Here is a 15,131-nt window from a genome sequence, read left to right on the forward strand (position 1 = left end):
CTCCGGAATACAAACAAAATATAGCAAGAATAAAAAGGGGTGCAGAGAAGAGATGAAATTCTGACACTTTCTGGGTTGCCTCGGACTAGATCAAGCTGTCTCCCTCTAACGCCACGTCACCCATTCTGGCAGGTGTTCCTTCCCTGGGATTTCAGTTACCTACTATCACCCTTTTAGCTGGAGATATAATATAGTGATAACGATGTTACCCGAGTAAAAAAAAAATGAGCAAAATAAGGAAGCAGCAGCAAAATATTTGTAAACAAAATATCTGTCTAAACAACCTCACAGGAAACTGAGATCTTTCAGAAGTTAAATTATAGTTTCCAACAGCCCTAACTAGCGTGGCCAGTGATAAGTTATCACAAGAGTAATTGTTGAAAATATGGAAGCCGGAATGTCCCACAGCCTCTCCTAATATAGGAGATCTTAGTGTAAAGATATCCCAAGACTGAATGCCACCACGGATAAGGCCCTGTTTTTTGTATACCTGTCCTCATCATACAGATGACAGTCGGATATGGAGTACGGTCTCTTCAACAAAGTAGGTGCATGGGCTCTTATGGAAGGATGCAGTTCTCTAAACATCTACTTTATTGTCTATATTCTCTCCCTTAGAGATGTGGATGTGCCACTGTTTTTCATGCAACAATCTACCTGAAATATAGTATACCAGTAGAATATCGCATGACAGGATGTTTGGAAGCAAATCAACAAATAATAGATTATTATTATTTATTTTGCCAAAGTCTATACAAGGGCCTTTAAATGAGTCATTGAATTTCATTGGCCCTGACCCCAAAATACTAAATGCTGTCTTAAATACATTTGTATTGACGTGCCTGCCTCCACCTTTTCATTGAATTCTAGTTTGACTTTGTGGAGCTCCTTGACGGGAGGCGACTGCTTACTCAGGAGGCCAGGAGCCTGGAAGGCCCTCAGCGTCAACACAAAGTCTTCGTACCGTTGGCCAGTCACGAGACAGGATTTATTCAGTACTTGGATTCGGGAATGTGGCACCTTGCCTTTTACAACGATGGGAAAGAATCTGAGGTAGTCTCGTTTCTCACCACTGCCATTGGTAAGGACTTTATTTTGGGGAGCATGCTCCTCCTCCTCTTCCTTTTAATACAGTCTATGGGTTATCTTCTAGCTAGAGCCATGGCAGATTCAAATCCAACAATGTTCAATATTTATGATCCTTCTGACTCCGATTACGAGTGTTAATTTTTACAGTAAGACCCTACTTAACGCTCAGGATCCATTTTAAGAAAATGGAGCACTAGTCGAATCAATGCTAAGTCGCTCTCCATTTTCCCCACCCTGGTCTTGTCAGTTCCAAGTACAAGAACAGAAATTAAGCCCAATCCTCTCCATGGGTGACCATCCAATCAGCTCTATTGTGGTTTGATGGCAATGGGCCAGAGGACTTCATGTGGTAAATACAACAAGGACCAGTGAGGAGACTCACTGGCTGTTCTCCTTATTGGTTCTCGGAACTCAACCTTCTTCTTTTTCTCTCTGCCCCAATGATCACTAGCACAGATCTAGAATGGGAAGCAATACAAAATGGTCACCCGGACATGCACGCTATATGAATTAGCGCTATATGGGACAGTGTTCTGTGGGTATGACTATTTATTTTTTCAATCTTAAAAATGACACAGATGCTCTTTTCTAGTTTGAAAGTGGCCATATATTATGAGTGGACCTGGGAAAAGTAGTAGTAGTAGTAGTAGTAGTAGTAGTAGTAGTAGTAGTAGTAGTAGTTGTTGTTATTATTATTATTATTATTATTATTATTATTATTATTATTATTATTATTATTATTATTTTACTAAGCTGATAGGAGTGCATTGTCTTGTCAAGGATTCTACTTTTGTAAGGGATTGCTGAAAGATGGGAATGACAACTTTTCAGGAGTCATTATTTATTTTTGAAATGCTGTACTGAATATTTGAAGACTCCCAGTAGAATCAAACATGCCGGCCATAGGTAAAGGTAAAAGTTCCCCTTGACATTTAGTCCAATTGTGTCCGACTCTAGGGCGCAGGGCTAATACCCATCTCTAAGCCATAGAGCCGGCGTTTGTCCGTAGACCGTTTCTGTGGTCACGTGGCCACCGCGACTAGACACGGAACTTTTACCTTCCCACTGAGGTGGTACCTATTTATCTACTCGCATTTTTACATGCTTTCGAATGGCTAGGTTGGCAGGAGCTGGGACAAGCGACAGGAGCTCCCTCCGTCGTGTGGATTCGATATTGCGACGGCTGATATTCTTATAGCACAGAGGCTTCTGCGGTTTAACCCACAGTGCCACCATGTCCCTATATGGTGGCCATATGTGCAGCTATTTCATATTTACTAAATTCAACCATCTGAGTTTCTTATCCCCCAATCCTTCTTGTTGTAATTCATAGACCTTCCCATAAAAATTAACACTTAGCATTATCCTAACCACAATGATTATTTAATAGTCTTTTTTTTCCTTGACTACAAAATGAAGTCTCATTCTGAGTTTACGATTAATCCTTCTCTCCAAAGAGGCCTTGGCATTGAGTCTCAACTGTCTGCAATAGTTACCTGAAAGCTGTTGGTTGTAATTTGTCTTGGCAGGTTAATTAAAAGTTTAGGTCTTATTAAGGCATAGTCATTAAGTCTGCAATATACAATCTGTTTTATTTATTTATTTATTTTACATTGAAAGTTTATTTAATCACAAGTTGAACTGCAACCATAATACTCTGCTTTCAGATGGAAGCACTGGAACTCTTTGCTGTCGAAAATGCAGCCATTATTCGTAGATACACATGCATATGAGCTCGAACCTGTTTGTCATTAAATAGCACTCAAAATAATTACACTTTAATTGGCCAAGATGTAATCTGACCCTAAGGAATGCATTTTTATTTTGCATTTTCCTTGCACCAGATGATTGGAAATGAGTCAGGCTTTTACCTCTAAACCTCATCCTTCCTTCCAGAGATCTCCAAGGTCTTTTCATGCAACAGTTGCTCTTGACAAGGTTTCTTCTCTCTTGACATTCTTGTTTCTGGTAGAGCTTTCATAGTCCCATATCTGGTAACCGTGGAATTTCCACAGTATATACATGGACCTCCCTGCTCATTTCAAGTGAACTCCCTGCTCATTTCAATATTCACATTTACCTACAGATTTTCAGGGTCTTTGAAAGAAGCCTGGCTTGTGAAGAGAACATATGTTTTGCATGCAGACGGTCAGAGAGACAAGCCATGACATCTTCACATAAAATGAATGATGTAGCAAGAGATGGAAAAGATGTCTTCATGAGACCTTAGAAAGCCACTGCCAGCCAGACTAGAGCAGCCTAGATTGTCAAATAGCTGGGTCGCTTATGTTGAAAGGCAGCTTAGGAAAGAAACAAATGGATAGATAATAATTAGACCTCTATAAGCCTGATTCTGTGTTGACCTATAGGAATCACACTCATCAAAATTGCAAGAAGTTGTTTGACTTCATGTTTAATAGTTGTTAGGCACTTTTTTAACCTCAGGAATGACAGACAACTGAGGATTCACCAACATCTTTGTCACAACTAGGTAAGGACAGATTTTACTTGTATTTTGTCAAGGAGAGGGGTAAGAGATGAGGCAAGAGTAAAGGATCTGTTGTTGGTGGAGGAAAATAGGGGAAAATATTTATATAAGATTCAAAGAATGGCCTTTTTACATTAAGTCTCTGATGACAAACTCCTCAAATCTTCCATGACTTTTCAGGCTGTTTAACCTAGATATAGAGAAATTTTACTCCTCCTTTCATGATACTAGAACCCAAAAATATACCATATTTTTCCGTGTATAAGACAATTTTTGTATAAAAATTTTAGACTAAAAATTGAGGGTCATCTTGTGCACTGAAGTAAGCTGAGGAGAAAAAAACCAAGTGGAGGGGAAAGCAGGGACCAAAGTGATCCTGCAGGGCTTTGATCCCTGCTTTCCCCTTCTGCTTGCTAAGTCCCATGGGGCTTAGCAAAAGGAAGGGGAAAGGATCAATGCAATCCCGTAGCTGTATAAGGGGGAAAGGGATCAAAATGATTGTGCAGTCATGGAATTGCTTTGATCCCTTTCCCCTTCCTTTTGCTAAGCCACACGGGGCTTAGCACAAAGGGAGAAAGCAGGGATCAAAGCCATCCTGCAGCACTTTAATTCTTTTTACCCTACATTTGCTAAGCCCCACTTAGATTTCTTAATTTTGGGTTAGAAAAGTGAGGTCGTTTTATACACGGGGGTGTCTTATGCGCGGGGAAAAATACAGTACATGTCTGTTGTACGGTGGGAGATTCAGAACTAGGCAGAGGAAGGGCTTCTCCACACAACACTTAGCAAATCCCTGGAATTCACTAATGCGACATGTAGTAATGGCTGCCAACTTGTGTGTCTTCAAAAGGTGCATGGACAAATTCATTTAGGATAAGGCTATCAATGGCTAATGGTTACAGTGGCTGTAGATACAATGGCAGTATCTGTGTGTGTCAGTTGTTGGAAATATGGAAAGGAAGGTGTTGTTTTACCCACGTTCTGCTTGATAAGCATCTGATTAGCTGTTATGGAAACCGAACGTTGGAGGGCTACTTGTGTGATCCAACATAACCCTTCTTATGATCTCAATAATAATAACAAGGCCCTAAATGGTTTAGGACCTCGATATCTGGTGGAGCGCCTCCTTCTGATTAGATCTGTCCATCCTTTAAGATCGTCACGGGCAGGGCGGTTGAGAGTTCTGACCCCAAGAGAAAAGTGACTACAAGAAACCGGGCCTTGTCAACGGTCGCCCCACAACTATGGAACACTTTCCCGCCCGAAATTCGCCTGGCCCCTCAAATGGCTATTGAGACAGGCCTTCATGGATCTTAAAACAACACGATATAATAGTGCCTCAGCAATTTAATATCCAACCTACCGCCATGTGCCCATTTTATTTTATTATCTTTAACTGTCTATTTTTACTGCTATTGATTTTGTATTTTTAATACTTTATTTTGTCTGTCGTTATATATCCTCATCACTATCTTAATGCTATTGTTTACCTCATTGTAAACCACCCAGAGTGGCCTTGGCTGCCAGGTAGAAGGTAGAAAAAGCAAATATAAATAAACGAACAAACAAACAGAAAAAAAACCACAAAAGTTCGTGATACACTAGTATTAAAAAACAAAACAAAGCAAACCTTCCACGGCTCGCTTTGTGTTATCTGCTTATTTCTCAACTGTGGTAAAAGAAGGTTGTTTGGCAGTTTTCTAGGGTCTGTTGGCTGGATGACAAAGCTCAGATTAGTCCAGAGTTAATCTACATATAAACTGTAAATACATAATTTCATCTAACATGGAAATACAAATCATGTGTCCTGGAGAGACAGTTAAAAACTTGACTCAACAAGAACAGAGAGGAAAATCCAACATTTTCCTCCCATACTACTGACCCTTGGGCTATAGATTCAGACTTCTGTCATCAGGTTTCCCTGATGAGTTGCTTTCTGGTATTTATTTGTTTGTCTGTTTGTTTAGGGCTTATAGTGTACAGTAGATCGGGGTGGGAGACATGAATGGGCTTGACGGCATTGCACCATTGGACCTTTTCTCTCTACACCGTGTCTTGGCATGTGCCCACCAAACATCCTAGTCCCTATTTTGTGTTTAAGATCTGGGTTTTGGATCTTAGAGGCCCAGTACAAAATAAAGTGGAGCTCACAGCTCTGAAGATTGGCCTCTTCTGGTATAAACCAGTGGAGAGGCTTAGGGTAGGGACGGTCCTCTAAAAACCAAGGTACGTATCACATCATTACTGATTCTCTTTATATCTTCCGTATGCTCTAGCATCTTGGCTTGTCTCGCTTTTTTTTTTTTTTTTGCACGATAGGAAAAAAAAGATATACAGTGTGATACACAGCATATTTATGAACTAGAGTGAACTGTACCAAGTCACTAGGAAAATGGGAAGTTAGTTTTGTGTGGAAGGAGGAAAAAAGATTGTGGTGGGCTGGGAAGGCAACCTTGAACTCACAGATTTCTACAGTGGACCCTCTACTTATGGAATTAATCCGTATTGGAACGGTGGCTGCAGGTTGAAAAGTCTGTAGGTTGAGTCTCCATTGACCTACAATGCATTGAAAACCGATTAATCTGTAACCGACCGTTTTTGTTCCATTTTTGTTCCGTTTTGGTTTTTTTCTGTTCTGTAGGTCGATTCTCCAGCTGCAAGTCGAACCTAAATTTTGCAGCCAGAGAAGTCTGTAACTCGAAAAGTCTGTAAGTCGAGCCATCTGTAAGTCGAGGGTCCACTGTAATTTTGACTGTGTTCCGGTGGCTCACACAACAGCCATTAGACCGGTTTAAGCTGCAAGTCACTCTCTGTTAGAAATCTGATTATAATTGCCAAAAGGAAATAAGGAGAAGTTGTACATGGTTGAGACACCAAAGCTATCAGAGAAGAAGCATGATCTTGTCGTCTAAAACTGAGATGTTTTGCGATTTTCTGTGGGAGCACCTTCCTCTTTAATTTGGACATACCTGTAAAGACACAAGAGCCAGGGTGATGTTGTGAATATTGTGACAGAGTATGGTTCAGGAGACCTGGGTTCAAACCGCTCCACTCAGCTATGGAAAATCACTAGAGGTGGCAATAGTAAAACCACTCTTTATATACCTGTCGTACCTTGGAAACATACTTAAGGTTGTCCATAAGTTTGAACCCACTTGAAAGAAGATAACACACACAAAGGTATTGTGACAGGATCATTACTGATTTAAATATATATATATATATATATATAAGCAGAGGGCTAGGAGGTTGGTCCAGGTTTGACTGTTCAGCTGCAGAAGGCCAGCTTGGTGATTTAATGGGAATGGGAACTCCAGACATTTTGTTTGTTTCAAGTAACAGGAAATAAACGGTCTCTCTGAAACCCTAAAGAGCTGCAGGCGAGCAGAGCAGATAATCCTGGCTGGAGCACTTGCCTTCGAGCTGTTAAGCTTCCGCACTTGTTTCCCCTCATAATTAGGCACAGTGGCTAGGGCTGGTGAGCTACAGTCCAGCAACATCTCACCTGCCCTTTATGCTACAGGGACAAAGAGCAATCCATCCGTGTAAGGTAGCTTCCCTTAGTTCTTCTCTTTTTTCTTGAGCATTTTTTCCTCGAGACATGAGTTTATTTATTTATTGTGTTTTTATTATGCTGTTTCTTCCAGTAGCTGTGTCCCATGGCAACCAGAAGGAATATAGCAACATGTTTGGTTCCTGGTTGCAAATAGACCCATTGAGTCTATTGCCAAGTTAGCTGTTGTGTACATCTGATTGATTGATTGATTGATTGATTGATTGATTGATTGATTGATTGAGTGAGTGAGTGAGTGAGTGAGTGAGTGAGTGATTTGGTGGGTCAAACTTTGTTGGGTTTTTATGGGCATGGAATAAGAATAACGCAAACTCCAGGTGCTAATTGAAAAAGTGCCACTCTCATGTCAGTTGCTTGGATGGTCACATGCCTGGCCATATACCTACCGCCTTGTCAATGAGCTGCAATTAGCCAGGGCTATTTCCATAGTCTCTTGCATGCATATAAAAATTCAACAGGATTTTGCCCAGTAGATTTATCCTAATCTATCCTGGCCTTCTCTGTTGTGGCTCCCAGACTGTGGAACTCCCTCCCACTGGAGACCAGGGTGGTCCCATCTTTGCTATCCTTCCACAAGCAGCCAAAGACTTTTTTCTTCAGACAAGGCTTTCCCTGATCGACTTACCACCTGAGGGGTTTCTTTTTTAAATGGAGTGTTGTGCCTTGTTGCTTTGAACCTGTTTTTCATGCAGATTTTGTTTACCCTTTTTAGTGTGATATTTGTTTGATTCTTTTTTTAATATTTGAAAGGTTATCAGCAACATGTGATATACAAATAATGCAGCATTACCAACAGATAGTTTAGAGGCCTGCACAGGTTACTTGATTAAGTCAATCAGGTAAGTAGTGATCCTGGTCTAAAAGTGTATGTTTGAAAATCAAGATCATGATAATCAATCTTAAAAAAAAAACAACCCAAGAAGTTTAATTAAAGATCTAAAACTAAAGGGTGGAACTCAATGACAGAAGTCTTAGAATTTGTTTCATAGAGTATAGAGATCATAAATTACGCAATAGAAATCAGAACAGAGATAGCCTAGACAGATCATCTTCCTTAAGATGAATAATATTATGATGCTGTTGTTTTAAAAAAAAATCTCATTTGAAAATATGCATTGTATGGTGCTATGTATTCTCAGTTTCACTGTAGGGCATGTAGTCACAGATGTAACACAGGCAAACGTGAAAATATAAAAGCGCTTGAAATACACATTTTGCATAGTTTGCTCTGACTTTTCTGGAACTAAAGGATGACCAACGAAGGACTAAGACAAATGAAAAAAAAGAAAAGAGACCAAGAAACCATAATCCATGACTGTTTGATGCTTCCCTACCAAACATCAACATGGCTCTGGCAATATACAAGCTGTAAATGGAGAGGAAAAGCAGGAAAGTAGATATATGTTTAGTGTAGGTTGTAATGTGACACTGTGTTACGTCTCCAGGAGGTTGCCTTCCCTTCTTATCCTGGAGTCTACGCCACAGTTGTTGGACTCCTGTCATGCATCTTGTGTGTTTTCTCCACCGAGTACCAAAACCCCTGACAGGCAAGTTGGCCTGAGGTCTGTCTGAAAGCTAAAATAGGCCCGCTTCTTTCCCCCGTAGCTCTGTGATCTTATTTGAACTCTCTCGCAGCTCTCCTCTGTGTCTCTCCTACACATCTTGTGTCTCTCGCTTCCTTTCCGAGCAGCCTTTTATTTCTTTGGTCTGTGCGGAAAAAGCGGTTCCTTTGTGAAAGATGTGAAGCACGAAACCTGAAAATTGGCAACCTGTTGTCAAAATAGCGCAGCAGAAGTTGGTAGGAGCTCTGGAAATCTCCATCAGCAATCTGACAGAGAAAGAGAGAGAGAGAGATTCAGACATGTTGAAGATTAACAAGGATATGTTAAGCTTATTTCCTCCCTAGTTCTCACCATTATTTCTAAACTGTCCTAATTTTCTAATCCTGCCTGATCAGGCTAAAGCCCATTGTAAGAGATTTAAGGAAGATGCTTCCGGAACCAGATTCCAGATCAGCTTTATGGCTTACCTTAATCACCCTCTCAGTGGAAAGAGGTCCTGCTGTGTTCTTTGCACTTATTTAGGAAGCTTGGCGTCTACCCCCTGAGAATTTTCCAGACACACACACAGGAGTCCATTTAAATTAAATTTATTTAAAGGAACAGTTTCAATATAAAGAAGATAAGACTGTCAAGTGTTGTGGGCTTACACTATGAATGCATAAGAAGTCCTTACAACATAAAATAAATGGATGTTCATTAGTCCGTGAGGTTTCCTCAGGGTGCTGGCAATATCTTGAGACTTCCTGCGACATAGCTTTTATGGCCCCCAACTTCTCCTTCTATGATCAAATTGATAACCTTTAACTCAGCCTAATTATTATTTTACAAAAGCCTATTAAGTGGCTCCAATCCAGTTTTAGGCAACATACTCCATGAAGAACCAGTGTGGTGAAATGGATAGTCTATCAGACTAGGGTTCAGGAGATCTGAGTTCAAATCCCTGTTTGGCCATGAGAGATAGGAAGGGTCAACCACTCTTTGAACGTCTCACATACCTAGAAAACCATAACAGAGTTGCCATAAGTTGGAAGCAATGGATGGCATAACCCGATTGCACTACGTGGAGTTCCCCCATCTATGATTAACTGTTTATTCCATTTGTAGCCCAACACCATGGAGTAACTCATGCCTGCAGTAATTTTCCAGGACCCAACACTGTTGCTTCAATGGTCAATTTCTCCTCTTGGTTCCCCTTTTATGTCCTGCTTTCCCTATGTTGCTCTCAGGATACAGTCCCTCCTTTATGGTTTATATCAGCATTGCAGATGATAGCAAGCTTAGCACTACATTACACACTAAATGGTTTGTCAAGCAGAACCTTAACTATTAATTTTGTGTTGACAAGTTGGAACTGACTTATAATAACCCTAAGAGGGCTTTCTATAGGGACGTGGTGGCGCTGAGAGCTAAACTGCAGAAGCCTGTGCTGCAGGGTCAGAAGACCAAGCAATCGTAAGATCGAATCCACGCGACGGACTGAGCGCCCGTTGCTTGTCCCAGCTCCCGCCAACCTAGTGGTTCGAAAGCATGCAAATGCAAGTAGATAAATAGGGACCACCTCGGTGGGAAGGTAACAGTGTTCCGTGTCTAAGTCGCACTGGCCATGTGACCATGGAAGATTGTCTTTGGACAAACGCTGGCTCTATGGCTTGGAAACGGGGATGAGCACCGCCCCCTAGAGTCGAACACGACTGGACAAAAATTGTCAAGGAGAACCTTTACCTTTACCAAGAGGGCTTTCAAGGTGAGATATTTAAGGTTTTATCGGTTTCCATGGCTGAGCAGGGATTCGAAGCCTGGTTTCCAGAGTCCTAGTCCATCAACTCTGTCCATTACACCACACTAGGTATCATATTAATTGGAGAGATGCGACTTTCAGCTTTTTCTCAGCTTATACTTTGTCCTTTGTCTCAATCTGCATTTTATCAGCATGGCACATGCCTTACAGTCAGTGCTTATCCCAAGTATACGTTGATGTGCTCGGAATCACAACCTGCCGTAAGCGCATATGTATACCTGTGTCTAAAACAGAAAGCCTCTTAAACTCTTAAGAAAAGGAAGAGTTCTAGAAGCCCACATCATTCACGTCAGCATCCATTTTCCAGTTCTGCAGAGGTAGCTGTAGAAATTCATAAACAGGGTGTAAGCCTTCCCTTGGTGTTTGTCCTAAAGATTCGGCAGTATGGGGGGGATTCATTTAACCCCTGTGGATGTTCCTCTATGGATAGAGATACCCTCTGGATCTTCCTCTGTCTTGAGTCCACCACAAAAATGAAGTTACTCATCCAATTCAATTTAAGGAAAGGGAGATGACGGAATAAAAAGAAATGAAACAGGGTTTCCCCCACCTCCCCCAATTTAATTCTGTTTGTGTATTTACAACATCTTGGGATTGCTCCTTCTGCTCAAGGTGTCCTTGATGCTTTTTGCAAGTCAAGCTACTTCCCCCCCAAAGTGCTGCCCATGGGTGCTATAAGTCCCTGAGATACCCTCTCCCCATGTCCATGGGGAACTCTCTCTCTCTCCTCCACCAATTTTTAATTTTGTAAAGAAATATATCGGGCAACAAGGCACACCGCTAAGTAAAGTTCTGTCCTTTAGCTGCCTTCTCCTGTTTCTCTTGATGCTTGTTATTAAAAATAAATGGCAGCCCCATTACCTAGTATGTGAGGTAGGAGCGTGGAGGGCAGAACGGGGTGTGTATCCCGTCATCCTTGGGGTATGGGACCAATTAAGAACAACCTTGGGAGGGTGACCAGAAGCGGAGGAAGGAGGGGCAAGGGTCTGTATCTGTGATGAATTAATGGGGAGCATGCTCACGTGTTTATAGGGCAGGATGTATATGGAGTGCATGTGTATGAGATGGAGACAGAGAAATAGAGGTTTGGGGCGAATGGTCCTAGGAGACAGAGAGTGTGTGTGAGAGAGTAAAAGAGAGAGGGGGAGAGTTTGAGTGAGGTTCCTGCATGAAGTCCTGTATGTATGAGTCCGTTTCAGGTGTGATCCTGAATGAGAAAATATGTGTATGTGGACACATGTATGAATGTGCATTCATATGGTGATCCCACGTGAGAGACTGTGAAGGGTGGGTTACAAAATGTCAGGCAGGGCTGGATGAGAAGGATGATGAGGATCATCCTTTATGTCCCACTTCTTTCCCAGTGAGCGCCAAGGTCACATAGGCTGTTCCTTCTCTTGCTCCTCACTTCATACGTACACAACAGCTCTGGAAAGCAAGTGTGGCTGAAAGCAAACAACTGGACAAATTAGAACTTCTAACCACTGCATCACAGTGGAAGGTTCCTTGTCTTGAAGGCTTGCCATTTGGTCTTCTTTGAACTGAAACCTTGCTGTGCTCTACAGAGTCAAGTTGTTGCTGTTGCTGTTTAAACTCAGAATCAAGCTTTGTCTTAACTCAGTTCCTTGGCAAGTCAAGGCTCTTTGTGACCCGGAGGCCCCCAGGGCAGGCATTTCAAGACTAGCCACTGCCCTATGAAAGCCATCTTGTAGTGCCTCACCCCCCCCCCATTTTTTTAATATCCAGATTTACTCAGTGGCAAAAAAAAAATAGATAAAAAGTTGGACATCTCTGACATAGACCCATGAAGTTTGCTTTCTTCCATTTCCGCCCTCTTCTACTATTTCAAATCTTCCTTCCTTCCTTTTGGCCACTTCTGCTATCCTACACACGGATGTCATTTGATGATCCTCTCATAGTATGAGAGGGGGAGGAAAAAAAATCCCTCTCTTCCTGTTTTGTTCAACCCTCTTTTATCTTCCTCACCGTCCATCCTGAGGCTTTGTCCCATCCGGTGAGAACTTTTGGATAACATGTGATTCTCGTCCTTGTCCAAGCCTTCCCCAAATTGGTTGGTGATAGCCAGTGGGTAAGAGGAGAAAGCAGGAGGCTACAGAGTAATGGCTTCTCCTTGTAATAAGCTCTTTCATCCCTTGTCCTAACAAATTACGGCAAGGGAAAAGCAAGGTCTCTCTCTATAATAAATTAACTTCCTCGTAAATGACTTTGCCAGCATTTTTCTAACGCTGCTGCTCTTCTGCAAAGCGCCTGGTGGATTCACCTCTGCCAGATAGCAGTGATTTATTTGGACGGTCTGGTCTTAAATAGAACAAAATAGCAGGCCAAGGGGGAGCTGGAGTCAGCCCATCTGGGTCAGGCATTGGCCAAAAAACCCCGTTCAGAGATGTCAAGGAACAGCGAAGAGCCTGGCTCCAGGCATGGACCGGACCTTCCAGCAGCTGTGGCTGTCACGCTTGAAGGTCCGGGAAGCCCGGAGAGATAAAAGGTAGAGGACAAATAGATACGGGAATGAACTCGATATGTCAAGCTAAAGCTGTGCCTGCTGCAGGTGATTGTTGGTGTGGTCTCAGTTCAGAGCAGACTTCTAAATGGCCTTTGAGTCAGAAGCTCCATTCCAGCACTTTGGTTTCCAGAGTGGTGGCAGGCAAAATGTTGTAGTCATTACTCTTTTTCCGACAGCATGAGTCCAGTGGATTAGATGCAGCCTATATGACCAAATATCCAGATGGACCAGGAAGGGGGGACCTAATTGACAAAATACCGCTTTTCTTTGGGGCATCCCAGTCTGTTCTCAACACACTCACGCCTCCCTCCCATCTTTCGAAATCTCTGTAGGTCCCGGTCAGAGCCCAAGTTTACTGACTTCCCCCATAGCATCCCACTGAAACAAAAGTTCGATGGAAGACGAAGGGGCAAAATAAACAACAATTTGGTCCATCCAGGCTCTGTTCTGGGCCAAGAAGAACAGAGAAGGAAATGAGAATGTCATTTATTCTCGAAGGCTTTCACAGCCGGGATCTGATGGTTGTTGTGGGTTTTTCGGGCTCTTTGGCCGTTGGACAGAGTTCCTACTCCTGTTCCTCTGAAGATGCTGGCCACAGAGACTGGCAAAACGTCAGGAAGAACAACCTTCAGAACACGGCCAGAGAGCCTGAGAAACCCACAACAGCCATGAGTGTGTCATGTCTGTGTTTCATCCTCCTGACTGTGAGAAAGCCTCCATAACAAGGCAGGTTGGAGGCTCCATCTTCTCGTGAGAAAAAAAGCCTGCTGCTTTAGAAGCCATTTCTTCCAGTCAATTGTTGGGCTCCCCTTCAGTTGTAGATTAGAGGCTTTAAAAGACCAATGCTGGCTAGCAGGGGGAACCCGTGAATTGTTTCCTAAACCAGGAACACCATGTCGGGAACACTATCTGGTAAAAAATCAGCGAAGGTTGAGACTATTCCTCTCCCCCCCCCCCCCCCCGGCCTCTCCTTTAAAATGTTTAATTCCAGCAAAATGGAATAGTTTGCCAGTACTGTGTGTAATCTTTTTTTTACACACACACACTTATTTTACTTGCATCGTCATCAGTCATTATTAGTACCATCATCATCCTTTTGTTAGTTTGTGCTCTTGCTGCTCCGCAGACAGCAAGATTATAAACCGTAGCACATAAAGGGAATTTATGTTACATTATCCAAAATAAATAGAATGAAATATTGACTGAAATCCAGTAGAAAGTTGTAGTTAAGAGTAGGCCTACTGGGTCCATGGAACCAACTCACCAAAATCCCCACTGATTCGGTGGGCTTACTCTATTTGTGACTTACTACGACATTGTGACTTTGTGATTTACGTTTCTTTATTTTGTAAGACATTTGTGACTTACTCTTTCCTTTTTTCTTTCTTTCTAGCTGTTCTTTCTTTCTGTTCCCCCTCCGCTTGCCTGCTTCCCTACAGATCACTCTGTGTCAACCACAGCTTGTCAATTCTCTGCCTATTTTTCCTAGGTACCTTCATTTGATTGCAAGGGTTTCTACAAAAGGTTCATTGACTCGCCTAATTAGTTTCGCCTCAGGGTCAAGAAGAGGTTTACATAATTTTTAACTTAATTCACATGCACTTTTGGGGAGGAGGGTGTTGTTGCTGTTAACATTTCTCCAAAGACCAGAATCCAACCTTCACGACAAAGTCTCCAGTCTTACCGAAAGTTGTTTCTGGAGAACCCTGCCCGTGCGAACCTGGAAACATGAGTCAGTAGTATGGTTTGAGTTTCTGCTCTTTCAAAGAGAGAGCATTCTCCATTAAGGCTATAATATTCTTGGACTCTTGGATAATGTAAGCACAGCCTGTTTTGTTCCTGTTTCACATTAAAGACTTGCCTGGTTCGAATTTCCATATGAGCTATAACAGTAGAGAGAAGAAGTGAGGCCGGGGGAGTTACCGAGCTGTTTGTATATTTTGGCACCTAGATATAAAACCTTTATGCCCCCACCCAAAAAAGAGGAAAAAAAACAATGAGCCTTCTTAGACTCTGTGTGTATTTGTGTCTGTGTGTTTTAAATCTTACTTCCATAAAAATTATGGTCTTGCATATATGGCTGTGCAATTGGGCAC

General features: G+C 42.1%; 1 protein-coding gene across 13 annotated transcripts in view; it reads left to right on the forward strand.

The window, feature by feature from the left end:
* The window catches only part of TENM4 (teneurin transmembrane protein 4), a 427,285-nt gene that overhangs the window by 236,383 nt on the left and 175,771 nt on the right, over positions 1–15,131 (forward strand). For all 13 annotated transcript variants that reach the window (XM_078390190.1, XM_078390188.1, XM_078390192.1 and 10 more), the window contains one exon: positions 871–1,081. In XM_078390190.1, coding sequence (XP_078246316.1) covers positions 871–1,081 — 211 coding nt within the window. The remainder of the gene's footprint in view (positions 1–870; positions 1,082–15,131) is intronic.

The sequence above is a fragment of the Pogona vitticeps genome, chromosome 3, assembly GCF_051106095.1.
Source record: "Pogona vitticeps strain Pit_001003342236 chromosome 3, PviZW2.1, whole genome shotgun sequence".
Classification (NCBI taxonomy): Eukaryota; Metazoa; Chordata; class Lepidosauria; order Squamata; family Agamidae; genus Pogona; species Pogona vitticeps.